Source organism: Pezoporus occidentalis, unplaced genomic scaffold (genome assembly GCF_034315485.1).
Source record: "Pezoporus occidentalis ecotype Australia unplaced genomic scaffold, CSIRO_AGI_Poc_V1 ctg38, whole genome shotgun sequence".
Lineage (NCBI taxonomy): Eukaryota > Metazoa > Chordata > Aves > Psittaciformes > Psittacidae > Pezoporus > Pezoporus occidentalis.
Genome location: NW_026915702.1, coordinates 6,213,467 through 6,235,387, shown reverse-complemented (window position 1 = coordinate 6,235,387; position 21,921 = coordinate 6,213,467). Strand labels below are relative to the sequence as shown.

Genomic DNA, 21,921 nt, shown 5'->3' with positions numbered 1-21,921 from the left:
GGGAATTGATACCTTATATTATTGAAGACACTTGGAGAGATACTGGTTGGTGGCATTTTGGGAAGTCCCAAAATGCTCTAGCCTGTGTTGAACTGTATCAGGTTTGTTGGGCAGCGAGATATGGTGGCAGCAGTTAGTGGGGAGACTGTACTTGCAGAATTGTACTTGCCCTTCCTTGTTGGATGTCTGTGCCATGGGCATATTTTAATCACATTTATTAACTATGACGGCTATTGGATGCTTCTAAGTGTACTGACTTTGCAGAGCCAGCATAGTTAAGTTGCAATAGATTTTTGTGGTAAACTGAATCTTAAAATAATTTGGTTGATTTTTTTTTTTTTTTTTTTTTTTTTTTTTCTCTCTGCATCCCATTGAGAGCTGTGAAATGCAGTATCTGTTGCAGAGGAGAATAATCTGCAGAATTTGGTTTGAGAATTGTGTTTCAGTTCTGCCAGCCAGGCTAGAAAGTACTTACTTTTTTACTCAGAAGCTGAAGACAATTGAACTGAGACCTAAGACCAAGTGTTAATCGATGTAATGACTCTCATATTGACATAGATTATTATATTGGGGTTTTTCCTATTCTGGTATTTATTTAGTTTGCTTGTTTTTTTTTTTTTTTTTTTTAGGAGGACTCTACCAACTATTGCGTATCTATTCTGTGGGCTTTGAGGGAGGAAACCTGAGAACTTGTTCAATTAAGTTGGGATTCTCAGCTTCCCTCAGGTTCTTTACTTGCCTCAGGCTGTACTCTGGTTTTGTTACGGTACTGTGATTTTCTAAAAGGGAAATAGTTAAGTTTATTTCAAATCTTCCTCAGCTTCATTTACATGGTATTTGCAATCGCTTCAGGTATGATTTGCTTGTGGCTATTGCTTGAGAAAGTTATGGGTCATTTCCATACTTTCTTTCATCCGGAGCATTTCACCGTTGACTCTGCTAATTGCTTTTTAGAAGCGAAAATAAACTAGAAACTCTTTTAAAAGGTTTCACCTTGTTCTCTGTCCCTCCTTATGTGTTGCTTCTGACAAACCTGGAAGATTCATTGGCCTGCGAGGCTATTCAGGAGCCTGCAATAAGGGATTCTTTCAGTCTGTCTTTCTTCCTCTTTCAACAAGGCTTAGCATTTGTGTATGCTCTTCAATCTTTATTTGATTTGTAAGTGATAGCAGGAGTCAAGTGTGCCTCTTAACAGTATGCAAATGTTGAGATAAGGTCTAGGTCTTTCCATGATAATTATAATCCTGGCAGAGTTAAACGTTCAGTGGGGGTTACAAATCAAGCCTGATGTTACTGCCCCCTTGCTGAGTGAGTGTCTGCTTTCAGAGTGTTACTTAAGCTCCTATTAGATAATTTATTTCCTACTTCATATTCTTAAGTTGCAAGGAATTTACAATTTGGGGATTTCTTTTGGGGGAGAAGCAGGTTAGAGAGGAAGATTCACGCCTGCTTAACTTATTCCTAGACAGCATGTGTTTGTTTTGCTTAGGAAAACTTGTTTGGATTCCATGGCCTGCTGTAAAATGAATCTGCTTTGTCATCCCTTGTCATTGAACTGTTAGAAGGCTGTTCTTGGACACGACTGTTCCAGTTGCTTAGAACTGAGACTTCCAGAAAGTTTTAAGCACAGCTACCTCATTCCTTTTTATTTTTGTGCCAGCATGGTTTCTGTTCTCTCCCCACTGTTTATCCTGATTTGTGGATAGACAACAAACATACCTTAATTACCTTCTTAATTGCATCTCTTGGCTTTTATTTTCTTTCTTAGGCTCTTCCCAAAATATGCTGATCATACCGACAACTGCTAGGGTTCATGTCCTCTTGCCTTACTAGAGGACTCCTAAAATGAAAGATACAAATATTGTGGAGTCATTGTTGTGCATTCATTTATGTGGGTTGCTGTCAACCCTTTGAACCTTTTGTTTAACTATTAACATGCTTCATAAATAGCTTGGTTATGGAACATGGTGGTGTCTTCTAGAGTTGAAAGCTTGCTTTAGTTTGGTTCTGAGGAATATTTCTGATTTTTTTTTTTAAGTAGTGAATATACCCACTTCTTCTATTTTATGTGTATTCTTGAGAAAATGAAATTGGATTTCTCTGCTTCCACATGGGGTTTATAATGCAAGTACCATAAATAAAACATCAGGATAGTCTCTCAGCTGTATTACTGAGAAAGCATTCTGAAGCATAACATTTTGTAGAAGCTTGAAATCACAGTTCCTCTTTCTCAGCAAAGTTAAAAAGCCCAGTAAACTCTTGGAGCAGGTACTTGGCTTCAGCCCAAGAAGCTGGGCATGAACTGCTGGCTGCAGTGCATCTAAGCCTAATAAAAATCTGTCTTCCCTAAATGCCTGTCCTCAAAAGTGAATTAAACTGGCCTTGAGAAAATTACTCTTCGAAATTATGAATTCCTCTGGGTCTAGTATTCATGTGGAAAGTCTGCCTAAAGGCTCTCCTTTTGTGTGACAACAATTGAAAAACCTGGAGTGACTTGGCAAGAAAGTAAATAAATAACGAGGCTGCTCTGGTAGACTGTTGTTGATTGTAGGCAAGCAAGGGAAGCACCAGTGCATTGTATCTGCTGTGCAAATACAACGCACTTCATGTGTGCATTAATTACATCTTGCTGCTATGAATGCATTAGTGTAGCCTGTGATCATAATGTAAAAGATTTTGCAGCAGACAGACGAAGTCTTCATTCCAAGCTACTTGCAAAAGCCTTAAGCTTTTTATATAGTTATTTGGTTAGTTATTTAGATAGTTATTTGAGGTTGTGACAGTGTATGATAGCGTATAAGTGCACCCAGGAAAATACAAACCATACTCTTTTCCCCATTTCTTATCTAATGCGTTTAATTTGAATCTCAATAAAATAAGCTAACTACAGATGCAGAAGAAGAGCTGAGGGTAGTAGGAGTAAGCAAAAATTAGCTGCAGAAATTAACTGTATACAGTTAATATGCTGAGTTGTTGCATGCATAATAGTAACAGACCTTGCCTGAGTTAAAAAAATCTTATGTTGGATTATGCAACAGATAAATATTAGCTTTTCATGTTATAAATACTGGGATTTAACTCACCTTTTGTCCTTTTAATAGAGCTTGCATAAGAGTAATATGGAACGTGCATATGACCATTAATTTTCTGTTCCTATTTAATTGTAAATTATTTGTATTTCAGCTCAAATCAAAGACAAAATTAAAGAAAGGGAAAAGAAGCAAAAAGAGAAGAAGAAGCACAAAATAATGAATGAAATCAAGAAAGAAAATGGAGAGATCAAATTATTGCAGAAAGGTAGGTTAAAACTATGTGGTGGTATTTCATTCTACTGCTTTAAAATATTTATAATTGGATTGGATACTGAGTTTCAGTGCTGTGTTTTTCATTTAATTTAAATGGCATTTTCCTTGATTAGTTGGTATGAGGATTGTAAATGAAAGCTTAACTGCAAATGTTAATTTTTTTTTGTCAACTTTGTTAGGTAATGGAGGTGAAAAATATAACTATTGCCACAACATTGTTTACACAGCAGCAGTAAACACTAGTAATTCTAAGAGTGTATTGGTGAAACCTACATCTTCTCAGCACTTGAAGGTTATAATTTTATATATTTTGAGAAGAAAAATGAATCTGTGTCACTTTTTGTGCCTGTCCTGGGTTCAGCAGTAGCAGTCATTTTTCCCCTTCTTGGTAGTTGGTGCAGTGCAGTGTTTTGACTTTCAGCTCGGGAACAGAGCTGATAACAAGCGATGTTTTGGTTTGGCCAAGGACTTTGTGAGCCTCATGCTCTGCCAGGGAGGAGGGGAAGCCGGGAGGAAGCAGAGACAGGACACCTGAAAACTGACCAAAGAAGTGCACGTCATGCCCAGGATGTAACTGGGAGTTAGCCGGAAGGGCTTGCAGGGTTGGAGGAGGTATCGTCAGAGCTTGGTCAGGCTGGGGGGGCGAATCGGTTGGCTGGTGGTGAATGATGTATTCTCTTCCCTTGTTATTTCCTTTATCATTATTATCATTGGTGGTAGCAGTAGTGATTTGTGTTATACCTTAGTTACTAAACTGTTCTTATCTCAACCCGTGGGAGTTGCATTCTTTTCGACCCTCCGGGAGCAGGGGGAGGGCAAGAAAGGGGGGGAAGTGAGTGAACGAGTTACCTGACTGGGTTTAAACCACGACAGTTCTTTTTGGCGCCCAACGTGGGGCATTGAATAACGACAGATCTGACTGGATTAATAGTCACTCGTCACAATGCTGATTTATTGGCTCTCAGAGTTGTTTTGCTTGATCTCACAGCTTCAGAATGTTGTAACTTAAGTAGAGCCGGTATTTGCTGTGTTAGTGTTTATCAAGTATGGGGCCTGGGCTAAGGTTCTTGTCTCACTGTGCTTTATGGCAATGGCTTGTAATACGGGCGGGCTCCAGCAGCAGGGCGGGACGGACGTGGCCGTGGACTTGTTGGCCGTCCGGCTGCTCTTCACCGTCCTGGCCCTCGCCCTACTCTCCATCTTCGTGAGGCTGCGGGGAGCCGAGGGGGAGCGGCCCCAGGAGCCGGCGGCAGCCGAACCGGCCCGGGAGAGCGGCCCCGGGGACCAAGCGGCGGCGGGAGCGGGGCCGGAGGCCGCGAGGGGACGGCTGCCGGTGGAGGAGGTCGGGGCGGTCGAGGAGCGGAAGGAAGGGGCTGCCGAGCAGCGGGAAAAGGCGGCGAAGGAGCCGAGCCCCGCGGAGGAGCCCAGCCCCGCGACGGCCGAGAGCATTTCCTGGAAGCCGCCCGCCGAGCCCCAGGAGGATGCAGGAGACCACGCAGCATTTCCCAGCAAGGCAGAGGAGGAAGAGCTGGACTCAGGAAAAGAGAAGCTGGCGGTGGGAGAGCTGGCAAGCACAGCAGCTACACCAGCCCCAGTGACAAGTACAGCAGCTACACCAGCCCCAGTGACAAGTACAGCGGCATCAACTGAGAGTTCTGAAGGTTTCGAATGGCCTTTGGGTGTTCTTGGGACCTGCCTGCTGATTGTGATGGGGACCAGCATGTTGGCACACACACAGACTGTGTGCTACCCACAACCATTTTGTCTGATCTCAAAAGTTAAGCAGAGTCAGGTTTGGGTCTTGTCTGGGGTTAGACGACAATATAGGGGGACCAAGAGGTTTTCCCCAAGGCTGGACAGTCATGAGTGGCAGGGTGTGTGGGACAGTATGGGCAAGTATCTAGTCCACTGGGCCCCTCCAGTGCTTTGGAAGCGTCGGAATGGAAGGCAGCTGTAATTGCAGAAACTGCTTAAGGGGACAGTGAATTATTTTAAGCCTGGTGGGCCCATGGCACTTCAGGCCATCAGAGCAGAGATGCAACACTGAGATGGACTCATGATCGAGGGGTGGACCTAGCAATGGACACTATTGCCCAGGTTATTCACGAGTGTGAACACTGCACACAGTCTCTCCTGTTCTGGAAGACTGTTACAAGAGATGGAGCCTGACATCATGGACCAGATGGACTCAGCAGCTTTATAGGGACTGGTCCATGCATTAAGATAAGAGTATATTGAAAATGGGGGATCTGAGCATGACGTGAATGGTATGGAATAAGGGGTGGATAATGTCCTGGGTTCAGCAGTAGCAGTCATTTTTCCCCTTCTTGGTAGTTGGTGCAGTGCAGTGTCTTGACTTTCAGCTCGGGAACAGAGCTGATAACAAGCGATGTTTTGGTTTGGCCAAGGACTTTGTGAGCCTCATGCTCTGCCAGGGAGGAGGGGAAGCCGGGAGGAAGCAGAGACAGGACACCTGACCCAAACTGACCAAAGAGGTATTCCATACCACAGCACGTCATGCCCAGGATGTAACTGGGAGTTAGCCGGAAGGGCTGGGAGACTGCAGGGTTGGAGGAGGTTTCAGTCGGAGCTTGGTCGGGCTGGGGGGGCGAGTTATCGGTTGGCTGGTGGTGAGATGATGTATTCTCTTCCCTTGTTATTTCCTTTATCATTATTATCATTGGTGGTAGCAGTAGTGATTTGTGTTATACTTTAGTTACTAAACTGTTCTTATCTGTGGGAGTTGCATTCTTTTTGAAGAGCAGGGGGAGGGCAAGAAAAGGGGGGGGAAGTGAGCGAACGAGTTACCTGACTGGGTTTAAACCACGACAGTGCCTAACAAGTGGACAAAACTGAATAAGGAGTTATAATTTGGGAGCTTTGACAAATACTAAAAGATTGTGCATAAAGGCAGTCTTAATTTTGGCTAATTCATTCAATGTTATTTACTATGATGGAATGTAATTAAGATCATGTTCTTGCCTTGCCTGTACATCCACTGAACCTTAGAATTGTACAATAGTTGAGGTTGGAAGGGCAAATGGTGCTGCTCAAATTTGGGTCAGCTACAGGCAGGTTGCACAGGACTATCAGACTCATCTCCAAAGGCTGGAGGCTCCACAGTCTCTCTGGACAATCAGTATCAGTATTTGACCACTCTTACAGTTAAAGTAATTTTATTTACAGTTATTTTATGTTTAAAATGAATTTCTTTTCTTTCAGTTTGTACCCTTTACTACCTGTCCTGTCACTGGATGCCTCTGAGAATAGTCCTGCATCTGGGGAACAATAACCCCAAGTGCTGGTCCATAGTGGGACTGATCAATTGTAAAGCAGCTTTGGTGAGAAGGGCCCTGGGGCTCTGACAGACAAGAAACTGACCATGCGTCAGCAGTGTACCTTTATGTCAAGCTAATGGTATCCTGGGCTACACTAGGGAAAGCGTTGCCAGCAGGTTGAGGGAGGTCTTCGTTTTCTTCTGCACAACACTGCTGAGGCTGCATCTGGATTACTGTGTCTGGTTCTGGGCTCCCTCCCCAGTACAAGCAAGAGTGGAGGGAGTCCATCACACAGCTGGAGGTGGTTGAAGGACGGGAACATTTAGTAGACCCTCTTATGATAGAACAAGTACTGTTGAACAGCACCTGTGGAAGGTATCAGTGTCTGGGTTACTCCGGTAGCAACTGTTTACAGCTGGACTTTGTGCTGTAGGTCACAACCCCTTGCATGACAGCTAAACAAATGTTTCATCTACCTCACTCTTCACTTATCTAGGTCATGCTGCATCAGGTTGGTTTGTTTTTTTTTCCTGTGGATGTTGCTATTTAAGTAGACCGAATGTGGTGTTTCGTTTTTTTTGGGGGGGGGGGTTGGTTTTTTTCTTTTTTTTTTGTTTTGGTATTGAAGTCAGTAACAAATTCCCGATATATTTTTCAGTTATCTGCTGCAGGTTTTAATTTACAAACAAAAAACTTAAACACCCAGACCAAAACATTATCCTCAATGTTCATATGAGGTCAGCGGCATTTAACCTTGTAATTAGCAACTACGACAGCTTAAAACCTGTGTTCATCAGATCTCAAGGTACCGGCTTAGACCTGGAGGAATGTGTAAGTTGGTGGCTTCCTGTGAAAAGAACAGATGTGGCTTGTCTTTGTCAAGGGTGACAGGAAGTTGGTAATTGAGATACAGGGCAACACTTAACTGCCTCAGCAGTGACATTCTTCACGTTTTGTTTGCATACCAGCCTTTTCCTCCCTGTGTCCTGTTTCTGTTGTCATTCAGCAGATGAGGGGGAAGCTGCAATGACAGCTAGTCTTGTTGCACAGATCTAATAAATGATGCCTAATGGGGATATTGGGGCTCAAGTGGGGCTTTATTTGGAAGTTAATATAAAAGAGCATGTGCAAGGGGGCTGTGTTAGAACACTTCTGCTGTTCTGGGCTAGTTGAGTAGCAGGATAGGTTTTTCTCAAAAAGAGCAGTACCACAAGTGCGTTAGGTGCCTTATCCCTGTTTCATAGACCTGGTATGTTAGCAGTCAAGTGTCGTGTTTTAGGGTTTCTTTAAGGTGTTGGCAGGAAGTGTTTTATAGAGGCTATGTTTGGTTTGCCAGTATCCTGCAAAGTTGACTCCTATTTCAGGGAGAGAAGGGAGTAGTATGTCAGGAGATGTGCTGTTTACAGCAGATGGGTACTCTCCACCAGATTTGTATTCTGTTCAAAACAGAAGCTCTGTGGGTCTTCTGTGGGCCTCCAAAATCTGACTGAATGTGCTTGTTTGCTGTGAAGTTCATATAACATTTCCTGATTCATTCTGTTGATCTAGCTTTACATGCTGGAAGCTGAAGGCAGAAAAGCAAAGGCAGAAGTGCTTTAATATGCAACTTCTTGTATGTATCAGTGGTCAATGCCTCTGATCTTGTCGGATATTATTAACTCTGCATCTAAGGGTATCTTCTTCCTGTGGAACAGAAGATAAGGTACAAGCCCCTTTATTCTGAGTACAGAGTTCACTGTGTGGGTTTAGGATCAAAGCTTTGGAACTAGTCTATTTTTCTTTGGGTTTTTGGTTTTGTGGTTAGCTTTGTGTGTGTGTGTGTGTTACGAGACTACAGTGTTGGTCTCTAAAGACAGTGTATTTCTTTCCTCTAGGCATTAGATCTGTATCTTGTAAAATGTTACTCTGACCATCTGCTTAATCCTTTTTGTTCCTACACTGAGAATATTGTTAGTGTGCTGAGTTTTGTCTCTTGTTTTTTTTTCTTCTGTTTGTGACTTACTTTCATTGAGGGGGTGGAGGTAATGGCCTCTGTGACTTCACACGGTTAAACTAGCTGTCCAGGAGAAAAAGTGTTTAGTTACAGAAGAGCTCAGTACTGAGGGATTGATGCCATTGGAGGGAGAGTTGATGCATAAGCCTGATTTTGGTGCTTTGAGCTGAGTGGGGAAGAGTTTGCTTATATGTGGAAGCGCAGGTATATAAGGTGTTCATCAGTCTGAACTTGGTTACTGTTCTGTTGAGAGCAATGATAAAATTTGCCCACGTTGGAGAAGGGCAGTTCTTAAAAAGGGTATTTTTGCAGTTCCTGAGTCTGCTAAAGGAAATGTGGCTCTTTGAGAGAGCCTGATGGATTTTCTTATGCATCTAGAATGAAAAGGTTTTTTGTTATTCTGTTGTGCTTGCAGATGTATTCTCTGTAGACTAAGGCTACATAATTGCCTCTTTTTCTCTCAATCTGTTATGTGGAAGGAAGAAGAGCTCCTGGTAAACAGCTTCTTGGCACATGCATATTGTTAAAAATTCAGGAAATGTGAATTAAATTTGTTTTTCAAAAACTGCATGATGGAAAAGTTACCTTTTAGAAAAGGAAAGATTAATACAAAATAAATTCACACCAGTGTGACATGGCTGAGGGCTACTGGAGATCCTGCAAAAAAAAACCCCAACCAACCAAAAAAGATTCATAAGCTTATTTGTAACCAGTCCCATTTGTGTTTTCTCTTTAAAAAAAAAAAAGCCATTTTTCTCATTATTTATATTGGAGCACAGCAATTTCTAAAAATGCAGTAGGAGAAATTCTTAGTGTGTATTTCTGCAAGATTAAATGCTGTAGTTTATGGAATGCTGAAATGCAGGGAAGAAGGGAGAATGCACATCTTTATCATGCTGGTGTGAGCATCTCTAAGTACAAATTGGTTTCTAAAGCTTTTTTTTATTCTTCTGGAAGAAAGGACATTTGTTTTAATGACACATTCTTATGAATCTTTTAAAATGCCTATAGCTATGCACAAGAGTTAGTTATAAAATTGGCGTAGTCAAGAGGAGACCTATGTCTGAGTCACACGCTGCATGCTTTTTCCCATCCACTGTATTTTGTGTTTGTGTGTCTTTAGGGGAAATATCAAAGGAATTGTATGCCGTGCTGTTGTGCTTTAATCCCAGCTGGCAACTAAGCACCACACAGCCACTTACTCCCCTCCTTCCTCCTTCCCCTGGAGCAGGATGGGGAGAATTGAAAGAATGTAAATCCCACAGGTTGAGATAAGAACGGTCCAATAACTAATACAAAACTACTACTACCAGTAACAGTAAGAGAAATAACAAGGGGAGAGAATATAAAACTAAAAAGGGAAGGGGGGGGGGGAACACCCTAATAAACACAAGTGGTGCATAGTATAATTGCACACCACCTGCTGACTGATACCCAGCCCAAACGCAGTGGTGATCTGGGCCTTCCAGGTTAACTCCCCCCTGTTTCTATACTGGACATGAGGTGCTGTGGTATGGAATACCTTGGTTAGTTTGGGCCAGGTGTCCTGTCTCTGCTCCCTGCTAGCTTCCTGTGCCCCTCCTCACTGGCAAAGCATGAGAGATTGAAAAGTCCTTGAGTTAGAGTAAGCACTGTTTGGAAAAAACATACATTAGTGTGTTATCAGCATTGTTCTCAGAATAAAGTTGAAAACACAGCATTGCACCACTACTAGGAAGGAGAAAAATAACTCTTACAGTTGAACACAGGACATTACTCCAGCCCAATGGGAGGGTCCATTGGGTTAAAAAAAAACATCCATTGAGTTCATTTAGTCTATGACTTTGGCTCTGCCTCTTATAATGGTCACTCAGGACAGGAGAGGTGATGTGTTGGGTTATTGAGTACCAAAGCCAGCTCAGATTGGGTCACTTGCTCCATTTCCACTGCTTCTTGTGAGGCTTGTCCTCCATTGGTTCAGGTGCTTCCTGTTACAGTAATTCCTACATCTCATCCTGATTACAACAATTGAAAGGTATTTCCATTGCAGTCTCCACCCCTAGTTTCTTTGGAACAAACCATGGGGTTTAACATTACAGTGAACTCCTCCTCTTGCCTCTGCTTGGGCTTGGACTTGCCCGCCGTCTCCAGTCCCTTAGGGCTTTACCTGCCCCAAGTGGAACCTGGTCTATGAGCCACAGTCTCTCCTGGGGCATACCTGCTGTGGCATAGACTTATCCACAGGCACAGTTGCTTTGAGGTGCACCTATGGCAGTGTGGTCTTGTCCATGGGCCACAGTGCCATCAGAGATATATACCTGTTCATTGCAGCATAGCCCACAGCCACAGCCCCTTCAGAAGTGAACCTGCTCTCACATGGCCTTACGCATGGCTGCAGTTCCTCCAGGGGTGTAGCTGTTTTGTCATGGGTTTACCCATGGCCACACACTTTGAGGTGTTCCAGCATGACCTCATGCACAGCCACTAATGCTTCAAAGTGTACCTGCTTACCATGAACTTAACCACAGCCACAGGTGCTTTGAGGTGTACCTTTTCAGCATGAACTTATCCTGGGGCCACGTTCCCTTCAGAGGTATACTTACTGCAGCACAGACATAACAATGGCCATAGACAGGTCAAGAGGTACCTGCTCTGGCATGGGCTTATCCATGACCACAGATGTATTGGGATGTCCTGCTCCACGTGGACATATCTAGCGGTCACACACTGTCCCTTGAACTTCAAGCTCACATTGGAGCTCCAGCCTGCCCAGTACAGCAGCAATGCCCTGGCCATCTGCCAGCCCAGGTGTACAGCCATTGCTGTTATCAGAATGTTCCCTGGCACAGCAGAGTCAGATGGTTAAGCACCACAGGAGAGCAAAAGCAAAAAGCAGGCACTGACAGCACTAGACTCTAATGTACAGTAAGGCAGGCAAGCCCCATGGCAAGCACAGAAGGCTGCTGATTAAGAGCTATACAGCAATAACAGTTATAAATTTGATCTAGCACATTCCAGTCAAACCCTTTGAGCCGCATGTTGGGTGCCAAAAAGGGCTGTTGTGGTTTAACCCCAGCTGGGAACTCAGCCCCACACAGCCATTTGCTCACCTCCCGCTTCCCTCCCGGTGGGATGGGGGAGAGAATTGGAAGAGCAGCAGTGAGAAAATCCGTAGGTTGAGATAAAGGCAGTTTAACAGGTAAAGCAAAAGGTGCACAGGCAAAGCAAAACGGAATTCATTCACCACTTTCCATGAGCCATCTCCAAGACAGCCGGGCTCCATCACATATAACGGTTACTTGGGAAGACAAGTACCATCACTCCCACCATTCCCTCTCTCCTCCTTCCCCAGCTTTACATGTTGAGCTTGACATCATATGGTGTGGAATACCTGTGAGATCAGTTGGGGTCAGATGTCCCAGCTGTGTCCCCTCCCAACTCCTTGTGCACCCCCAGCCTGCTCGCTGGTAGGGTGGTGTGAGGAGCAGGAAAGGCCTTGGCCCAGTGTAGGCACTACTCGGCATTAGCTAAAACATCCCTGTGCTATCAACAGCGTTTCCAGCACAAATCCATAAGCCAATTCCATACCGGTTAGTATGAGGAAACTTAACTCTATCCTAGTCAAAACCAGCACAAATATGCTTTAGTTAAGGAGATGGGAAAGAGTGAGGTAAGAGTGCTGGACGCGCAACCCACTGCACTGATTTGCTCCACATACTGATTTTGCTTCACAGTCCTTGGCACTTCTTCACTCTAAAGTGTATTTTAAGATCTAGACACATGGAACTACACAAATGTGTCCTGCATTGGTTTCTCTTTCAGATTCTTGTCCTCATATTCAGACCTATAATTTTAGGCTCTGTTACACCTTCCCCTTCCACCAGTTTTCTGTCCTTGCTTTCAGCTTAGGATCTTTTTTATTTTGGATGTTAACTTGTTTGGAGAGTAGAGATTTAGAACTGTGGAAGGAACAGTAGGTTGCTGCTTTTTGAGATACTTTTATGAAGTACATAAAACAGTTAATCTGTAATTGTATATATATATATATTTCATCTAGTAACTCAGATGACCAGGCTCCAGAGACTGTTTGCAGACTTTATATTTTCAGACTGTTGCAGAAGAATGAGCTTAATATTTTTATTCATTATAAATCCCTGCTTATCTTAGAACATCCCATTGAAGACTTAATGATAACTGCAGTTGTTGGAATGGGTATCGGAGGAGGCATGTTGGGATCTTCCTGTGTGGCTTTGATGCATGAGAGAGTTATAGTAATGAGGTAAACATGGTAGAAGTCAACCTGTATCCTTGGAACAACTTTTATTACATCCTGTGTTTGTATGCCTCTAAGTGACACTTTCTGAATAGCGCTTCTCAAGGTGGTTGTGACTGTTCAACTTCCGGGAGGGCTGAGACAACATAAAACAGGATTATTTGACGTATTTTAGGCTTGACTATTCTGATGTTTAATAGTCAAGATTTTAAGCCTATAAATAGAACGAGATAGTTGTCAGTTCTCAGTCCTGCTCCTGCTGTTTGGTTTGTTTCCTGGGCATCGTACAGAGACACCTTGAAGGTATGTTTGTTTTCAGCACGAGCTATTAGCTTTGCAACCTGTCAGCAGCTGATCTTGCTCATTCTCCTTGTTTGCAGAGTGACTCTGCATTTCCTGTCTGTTCAGAATTCCCTGTGTGTGTGTTAACTCTATCAGGAAGTTGTTTTCATCCTTTTGAACTGTTTTGCAATAGGGTTTTCATTAAGTCATCAAATTATTATAAAAAAACATATTTATCAAAAAGAATGTAAAATAAATTTAGAACACATATTTTGTTAAACTCGAAATAGGAAATTCTTTTACTTAACTATCTGGCTGGTACAAACTTGGGGGTTTCTTAGGATCTGAAAGGCTCCTCAAGGTTTTTCCTTTTTTGCTACTGTAAGTGGCAGTGCGCCAAGAACACTTGTACTCTCTCTGACTGCAGATTTTATTTATTTACTGGTTGGTGAGTGGTGTCTTGTCTGCTCCTGTTCTAAGCTGTTTTTCAGTTGTTTGTAGTGATGAACTTTAAAACTCGTTGGAAGATCCAGGGGGGATGCTTCTGTGGTTTGAACTGGGATTTCTGCGTTGGCTATTTAAAGACTTGGCCTGAAGAGCTGTAGCAGAGCTGAGTCATCATACGTTTCTAATATATGTCAGTAGCTTTGGTCTGAACTGCAGTGAGAATGCTAGAAAGTGCTAGTCATGTGTCTGGCCATATGGACTACGGGAAGAAAATGAAGAGCACTATTTGGAGGTTACCTCTTACCTATCCACTTATTGGAGAGTAATGAGCGGAGCAGAACATCTCATGGTGCTGCAGCAGTAGATAGTTGATAGGACGAAGGCAAAGACTTAGTGATGTTTTGTAGCTGCTGACAGGCTGGTCTCTCGCTGCAGAATAAGCAGCACCCCTGCAGCTGTTTGATACTGCTGTGTCTTCTCGTGTGTCACAGAATGTTCCTGTTGCCCAGTTGGACAATCTAGATACATCCCTGTTCAGACTCCTCTGCACTGAGGTTCTTTTCCTCTGTGGTTATGCTCACCAAGTGCTTCTCAGCTCTGTTACATTTGGTGACCGAGTCCTCCTAAAGTGAGGAAGTGAAAACTGACTTTACTGTCTGCAGTTACAGATGTTTGTTACTGCTACCAGCTGTCAGCTGGAAAACTGTGGGAAAAGAACAATTTAGTGTCATTAATATTTTGTTTTTAACTTCTGAAGTATCCTTCCTAATAATTTTGAGGGCTGTGACCTCAAAGTTGAGAAGCACAGCTCTAGTTGAAACAACTGAAGGAGAGAGAAGCTTTGTGGCCTCTGCTGACATGAAATTTCAGATCAAATGATTTCATGGACAAAGTGCAACATAAACTTTCAGCTACTTTCTGAGTTTTCTTCTCATAAAAACTCACACTTGGAAGGAATCAGTAGTTACCAGGGTTCAGGCTGTCTACTATCACTTTAGATTACAGGTACGTATCATCTAGGAATAACAGCATCAGCTTACTTGCATAAGATTTGAACAGTTTTGAATCTCAATCCTTAGTAATAGGTCCTGTGCTGTGAGTGACAGGGATATTGTAGCACCAAAGAAGTACATTACTGAGTTTCCTTAAGAGATCTGCTTATTATGTTGCTATATGCAGTAACAGCAGGAGTATTTGTGATATGTAAGGCCTAGAAGATGGTTAGAAATTGTTCACAGGTAGTTATGTTATTGCTGAGTGTGGGCATGCATGAACAGAATGAGCACAGGTTTCCATTCTTCTAAATTCTTTTTATGTTTCTGAATCACGCAGTGGAAAAAGCTTTTTGTTTTGTTTCTCTGTGTTTTGGTAGCTGTGCTTGTCTAAATCAGCCTCTGCATGTTCTGAGTTGCAAGATGCCATGCGCTTCAGAATGGCTACTGTCTTGGCTGAAATTAGATTCCAGCAGTTCCATGTATATGTATGTTACATGCACACCTTTATTGTGATTGCTGGTGAGGACTTCCTGAAGGTTTTGGGAGGGCATGTCTCAATAGTAAATACCTGAAGGGTGAAATAAGTTAGCTTCCATTGAGCACTTCATTGCTGCTGCTAAATCTGGCTTAAAACAGAGCTAGTTTGGATATGTGTCTTGCAGTGTTAGGGTCTTTATTTAGCCTTTTGGATTGTTTGCTTATATTTTCACCAAATTCTGTTCATCTGTGAGGCAACTTGATTAACTGTCCTAGGAAGGCATGGAAGGCAGCTGCTCTTCCCTGTCCGATAGCCAAGTGTCAAAGCAGCATTACTGTTTTTGGAAGAAGCAGCACATATTGCTTTAAAGTATTTTGATGTATGCAGCAGAGAAATGACTGAATGATTGCATTTCTGCTCCTTTCTGAAGCTAATGGAAAAGAAGAATAAGATGAAAGTACTTCATTGGGCATTGCTGATAGCAATCTCAGTATTCCAGCAAGTAATTCCTTTTGCCATTGAAATCATAGCAACTTCTGAGCAGCTTTAAACACCTACTTCAGAGGTATCTTTGAAATTCAGCAGAGCAGAAAAGCCCTGGGCTAGAAATGTGCCTCCTCCTCATTCTATGAAATTCTATTCAAGCTTTGCTGAGAAATACAAATTCTAAAAACTATTTTTCCATTTTGTGTTTGTATTCCTCAGGCAAACTTTGGCTTTATGCTGAAGTAATTGAACGCAAATATTCTTAAGTTGGGCATATGTTGTCAAAATAGGATCGGGAAGAAGCACTGCACAGCATCACCCACTCACTGTAATAAAGGGCAGGGAAGAAATGGTGGTCTGATCCATGTTGCAGCTAAATACACTAGAGTGTTACCTTTACAAAGGTAAATTGTGGAAGTTGAATGTTAGATTTAAAAGTTCAGACTTTTGGGTGAGGAAATTTTCATGGAGTCATAGAATCACATAATGGTTTGGGTTGGAAGGGACCTTAAAGATCACCTAGCTCCATGCCTTTGCCATGGGCAGGGACACCTTCCACTAGGCCAGGTTGCTCAAAGCCCTGTCCAATCTGGGCTTGCACACTATTAAGGATTGCTAGGAAACTGGTCCTGTCTCATGTGTGTGTTAAGGCAGTGTTATGTGTGGCCAGAGGATTTTTTTTTTTTTTAACCCTTAAAATTTCAGCCTTGTTCATGCTCAGGGTGGATGGTGAATGTAGTATGGGCAGTGTAGCTCAGCAGGCCAAGGGGTTTGTTGCACCTTATGATGGGTGGGTTCTGCTGTTCCTCACTGCCTGCTGTGATCTCCATGTTCTGTTTCCTCTCTGACAAATCTGTAAACAAGTTCTGCTCACTAATCTAGCAGCAAAGGGAATGGGTTTTTGCTGAGCCATTATGTCAATTTTCTGTGCAGTCAGAGGAGCATCAGCCAGTAGCAGAAATGGGGCAGGCCTATGTGCCAGGAATGGTGGCAGAGGGGAGTGGGAAATTGGACTTTGCCGAGCTGTATCATATATCCACATTTGAAGGCCGAACAAATAATTATGAATTTATAATTTTCCCAGTCTTTCAGTATTTAATACCATTTTCTCTATGAAATACAGTGTCCAAAGCATCTAAAAATACTTTTTCCTAAGTACATCGTTTGCTGCCAGTGTGAAAATGAAGTAGAGTTCTTGATGGAATTTGTCTTCTGTGTGCAGTAGCATAAGCATGTGTGAATTTGAGAAAGGCTCAAAACAATCAGTTTCTGAAGACACGTTATCTTTCCATTTCTGCTCAGACGCTCCCCATTTGGATTTTTTTCTCTTCCCAGTTGCAAGTAGCAGTTCAGGGTGCTCTGCTGCTTCTCATCATAGATATTCTGGTGGTTTTTTATTACACAGCCTTTTGTTCCTTTGGTGATTGTTGCTCTCTTGGTTTCCAGGTGTTACAGAATTAAAAATGGCCTCAATTCCATCCAGTATAGAGATCCAAAATGGTCTGTGGAAGAGAAAAGAGTGGTATTCAGAGATGAGAGGCTGCTAGCAAATATTTACTTGGCTCCAAGTTGCGTGCACCATTTTTGCAACTTACGATTTGGGAAAGTGTGTACTGATGAACTCTAGGACTTGATGTATGTGTAGGTGGCAAACCCTCATAGCCTGTGATCAGAAGTCAAAGCAGTCTATATTATTAAAATATTTGTATATAAAGCTGAACAGAACATTTCAAGCTGGAAGGAGGACTGTGTTGGATGCCATAAAAAAAATTATCTTTATGCTGTAGTTAAGAAGTTGGTTTTTTTTCGTTCTGAAAGTTTCATGGAGATGGTGTGAAAACACTCACACAGAGTGATAAATGTTCTTCACTTCAAAGATGTCTTGATGTATTTCCTCCTCAGACCAAGTTAACTAAAACATGTTTTTACAACAGGTTTTGAGTGCCGACTTTCCTGGATGTGTTTATGTGAACTTTGCATCTTCTGACATTGATTTATATTCTGCCTATTTGACATTGATAACTTTTACTAACAATCAGCTTCATTCAGCTCCCCCTGTAATATGTGGTGGCTGTTTTTTTAATCCTTCATTTAATGTATTTCACAGATGCAGCTATGCAAAAAACAAACCAAACCCCAAAACACGAGACCCCAAACACTTTGAAGGTTACAAAACTACAAATCAGCTGAATGGAGTTGATTGTTAGTCAGTAAAACTTGTTGGAAGATATAGTCAAAGTCAGGGAATAGGACAGATTGAAAGGGGAGACCAGATAATCTTGTGATAGACATACCAAAGTATGAGAGAGCAGTTTGGCTCTTATTCTAGCAAATAGCTTTTTGCTCTAAACTTAGAAGTTGTACTTGTTGCAAGTACAATTTATATATACAATTTATGTATACAATATACAATTTATATTCATTGAGTTACAGTCAGCAGTAACCTAAGTTGTACTTGTTGCAAGTACAATTTATGTTACTGCTGATTGTAACTCGGTGAATATAAATTTGCATCCTTTCCCTGCCATGAATGAAGTTCCACATCTGAGTGATTAGTCTATACAAAAATCTGAGCTCCATTTGAGTGCGAATTGGTTGACAAGTAGCCCCTGCTTTCCCCTGCCTCACCTTGCTGCGGCGTTCAGTGCTTTAATTCCATGTTTCCTATATTCAGACTAATAACCTGGAAATGCTGACAGTGGTATCCATCAGTAGAGCAAAGAGTTTTCATATTTAGAGTGAAACAATTTTAAAATGTTAAGTTAAAGCATTTTTAAGATTTTGAAATACCTGTAGACTCTTAGATGCTTTCAGGTTGTGTATTCCTGCGATCAGGAGGAGGGAAAAGATTATCTATTCTGTAGTTCGTATTTTGAAGTTTGGATTGAGATTTCTAAGCCTTTAATATGGAACTTCTCACTGTTATTAACTGCATGGAACTGGTGCAATACCCAGAATGTGAGCAGCAGGTGATTTTTGTCAGGTGATGACATTTCACTCCAGGATCCTGGCACCCTCAATGGACTATTTTCAGGACTCCTCTAAGGTTGAGGTAGTTTTCTTGTACATGTATTGCTCTTTCTGCACTTTCCATGCCCACTAGATTTACAGGTACTTGTGTCAGAAGGTAGATGTTAACAAAGAAGAAACAAATATTCCATTTACCAGATGAAGCAGTCCTGTTGCAGTCCCAAACTAGTTTTACATTAATTTAGCCTAGTGAAAGGACACATTTTCATGAGGATGCTGTGCCTTTTGGCAGTCAGACTTGAGTAGTTAAAAGTGAAATAGTGCTTACAGAGTATGCTATGTTCAGTCTCATTTAGAGTGAAGGGAGCCTTTGTAGCTCTTAACTGCTTGGATTAGTTTAAGAAATCCTAGACCCCACTTTCTTGTTTGGGCTAAGTAAGAAATAAGTGGCCTCAGGGCACTTCTTTGCCCTTACAAGAGGAGAAAATAGAAGCTGGAGAGTTAACTAGCTTGCTTGCCCCACTTCAGAAATCCCTGAGATACATAGCTGCTGTCAGAAACCTCAAGAGGCTCAGAGGCAAGTGTCGTAATTGCTTGTTCTCCTTTTTAGTGTCTGTAGCTTCCGTATCCAAGCCTCTTAATTATCACAAGAATGTGTTATTCCGTGCACCACAGTTGTGACTGTTTTAAGGACTTGTGTGAATTACTTGAGTTGAGGATTGGAAGCTGAAAATAGTCCATTACAGGATAGTAGTAGAGATTGGCTAATTTAACTCCTGTGGCTGAACCTGCTGATCTTGAGTTGCTTGTTGTGAATATAATTTTGTGCTGTAACATGCCCAGTTATTTATCAAATTGGGAAATGATTTCAACTGGTTAGATGTTAGGGCAGTGTAGTGACAGAAGTCTCTTTGCCTACTGCCTTTATTATACTTGCAAATACACCCCAAAAGCACTTGAAGGAAAGCACTTTACAGCAAGAGACAATGTTTTACCTTGGGAATCACTCGGAACATATTATCCCCAAATGAATAGTTTTTGTCTTTAGGCCGTTACAGTTTGTTTTCAGTTTAGCTTGCATATTATATAAACTTGAAGCTAGTCTGTTTGGTGAGGTTTTGGTCGTTGGTTGTGATGGTTTTTTTTTGTGTCTTGTTTGTTGGGTTTTTTGTTTTTTTTTTGAGAAGCATGGGTCAGGTTTCAGATATTTCCAGCTGTATTTCATTAGGTTGTTTAGTTCTGGAAGAATCACCATATAAAGCCATCTAACAAGGTAGGTTCTGGCAGTGGCATCTTGTGAACAGCTGGCTGATGATGGCTGATATTCACTGACTGTTCCCAAACCCCTTTTGACAACTGTCACACAATGTCTGAACTTTCTGGTGTAGTAATTGCTGATGAGCAGTTAAAAGGTATGAGTAAGGGTTGTGACTTGTCATGAAAGCAGCCCTGGGAAACTTTGTGAACATGGCAGGTGTTTCTCACTACTCATTTTGAGTAAGATACACGTGATTCTCAGTACTCAGGTCTTTGTGTGCCACTGTGAGGGTTTTGGTGACTTCAGATCCCCATCTTTAAATACGTATTTTATATACAAAGGTAGTTAAGAGAACTTTTCTTCCTCTCAACAGGTGGGAAGGAGAAACCAAAAACCAATGCAGAAGAGCTACAGATTAAAAAAGTTAAGAAGAAAAAGAAAAAGAAACATAAAGAGAATGAGAAGAGGAAGCGTCCAAAAATGTACAGCAAATCTATTCAGACCATCTGCTCAGGATTGGTTTCTGATATTGAGGATCAGGAAGCCAAAGGCATCATAGATGATCATCTTAAGGATTTCAGTGGGAAAAATATGGATCCCAAGAAGGACTGTGAGTCCAAGATACCAGAGAACAGTGAGTTTCCATTTGTCTCGTTAAAGGAGCCACGGGTTCAAAATAAACTCAAAAGGTTGGACACATTGGAGTTCAAACAGCTGATTCATATTGAGCACCAGCCTAACGGAGGTGCATCAGTTATCCATGCCTACAGTAATGAACTCTCCCACTTGTCTCCTGTGGAGATGGAGAGATTTGCAGAAGAGTTTGTGGGTCTGGTTTTTAGTGAAAATGAAAACTGTGCAGCTTACTATGTAATGGGTATTGTTCATGGGGCAGCTACTTATTTACCTGACTTTTTAGACTACTTTTCGTTTAATTTTCCCAATTCACCAGTGAAAATGGAGATTTTGGGAAAGAAAGATATAGAGACAACGACTATGTCAAATTTTCATGCTCAGGTAAGAGGTTATACATTTTACTTTCTAAAGTCATATAATGGTTTCAAACAACTGTGAATGGGTTTTTATTAGAATACAGTTGCTATTAGCTGTGCTGTGTGGATGACAGAAGACAAGAAACAAGGGAATTCTTTAAGTAATACATTCAGTTCTGCAGTATTAAAGATAAGGAGACTGTTAAAGGAGACATAAAGTTGGGCTTTATAGGGGAAGGGAAGCATTTGCATGCATGTTTGTGTGTAGGTTTCTTTGGGTTTGTTTCTGTAGCTGAAGCTTAACTGAGTTTTGGCGGGTTAAAATGATTTAGCTGCAAGCTATCTGGGTGTCCGAGCTGTAGTTTATGAGCTTCTTCAGAAAACTGGAATGCTTGAATACATTAGAACAATGTTGTGCATAAAACCTTTGTAGGGCATAATTAATTAGTTGCATTTGTAGTGTGAAGTTTCTAAATCAGTCCTCAAAGGAGAACTTAATGGTGGTTGATGTCACTGCTAATTTGATTCTTAGCCCTTCACATTGTGTTCTTCAGTTGTAGTCTCTTAGAAGTTGTTATGTGTCCAAATGGCAGCTTTTGAATCTCTTTTTGCTTATTAATTTTTAAATGGTTTTCTGGAGAGAAATGACTGTGTACTCCCTTAGCAACAGCTACTGATCAAACATCACCTCTGCTATTTATTAACTTACCGTAGAAGATACGTTACTGTTGCACATTTTAAGTTTTGGGAAAAAAGAATTCTAACTGTTTTAGGTTGCCATTGTGGTGATGAGGGTGTTATGTAAAGCCCATACAGGTATTCTGAAACAATCTATGAAGAAACTCAACCCTGCCTTTCATTATATCGACTTCAGCTCACCACTGCCTGTTTCACTCCCTGTTTGTGAATTTGGATGTTGTGTGGAACGCCGTTAAACTATGTTAGTCTTCGCTTTTTAAACAATTATGAAGACTTCAAATGAAGTTATGCTGTCATCTTTTTAATGAAAAACATGTTTATTTGTTGTTTTTTTTTTTTCCTTGGCACCACAGATACTTGCTTGGAACACTGTTGAGTTTATTGACAGATTTCAGTTGTGTGTTATCCACAAGGATATGCAGAACTGAAATGTTGCTGCATTAGGACAGTTGCAGAGCTATTTAAGAAAATGTCCACTGCTGTGGA

General features: G+C 41.7%; 1 protein-coding gene across 2 annotated transcripts in view; it reads left to right on the top strand.

Annotated features, from left to right (window-relative positions):
- The window catches only part of RSBN1L (round spermatid basic protein 1 like), a 54,759-nt gene that overhangs the window by 12,062 nt on the left and 20,776 nt on the right, over nt 1–21,921 (top strand). The window contains exons 2-4 of one of the 2 annotated variants that reach the window (XM_062632003.1): nt 3,184–3,297; nt 20,118–20,378; nt 20,697–20,761. In XM_062632003.1, the coding sequence (XP_062487987.1) occupies nt 3,184–3,297; nt 20,118–20,378; nt 20,697–20,761 (440 nt within the window). Of the gene's footprint in view, nt 1–3,183; nt 3,298–20,117; nt 20,762–21,921 lie in introns of both variants that reach the window. The other variant, XM_062632002.1, reaches the window with a different exon arrangement.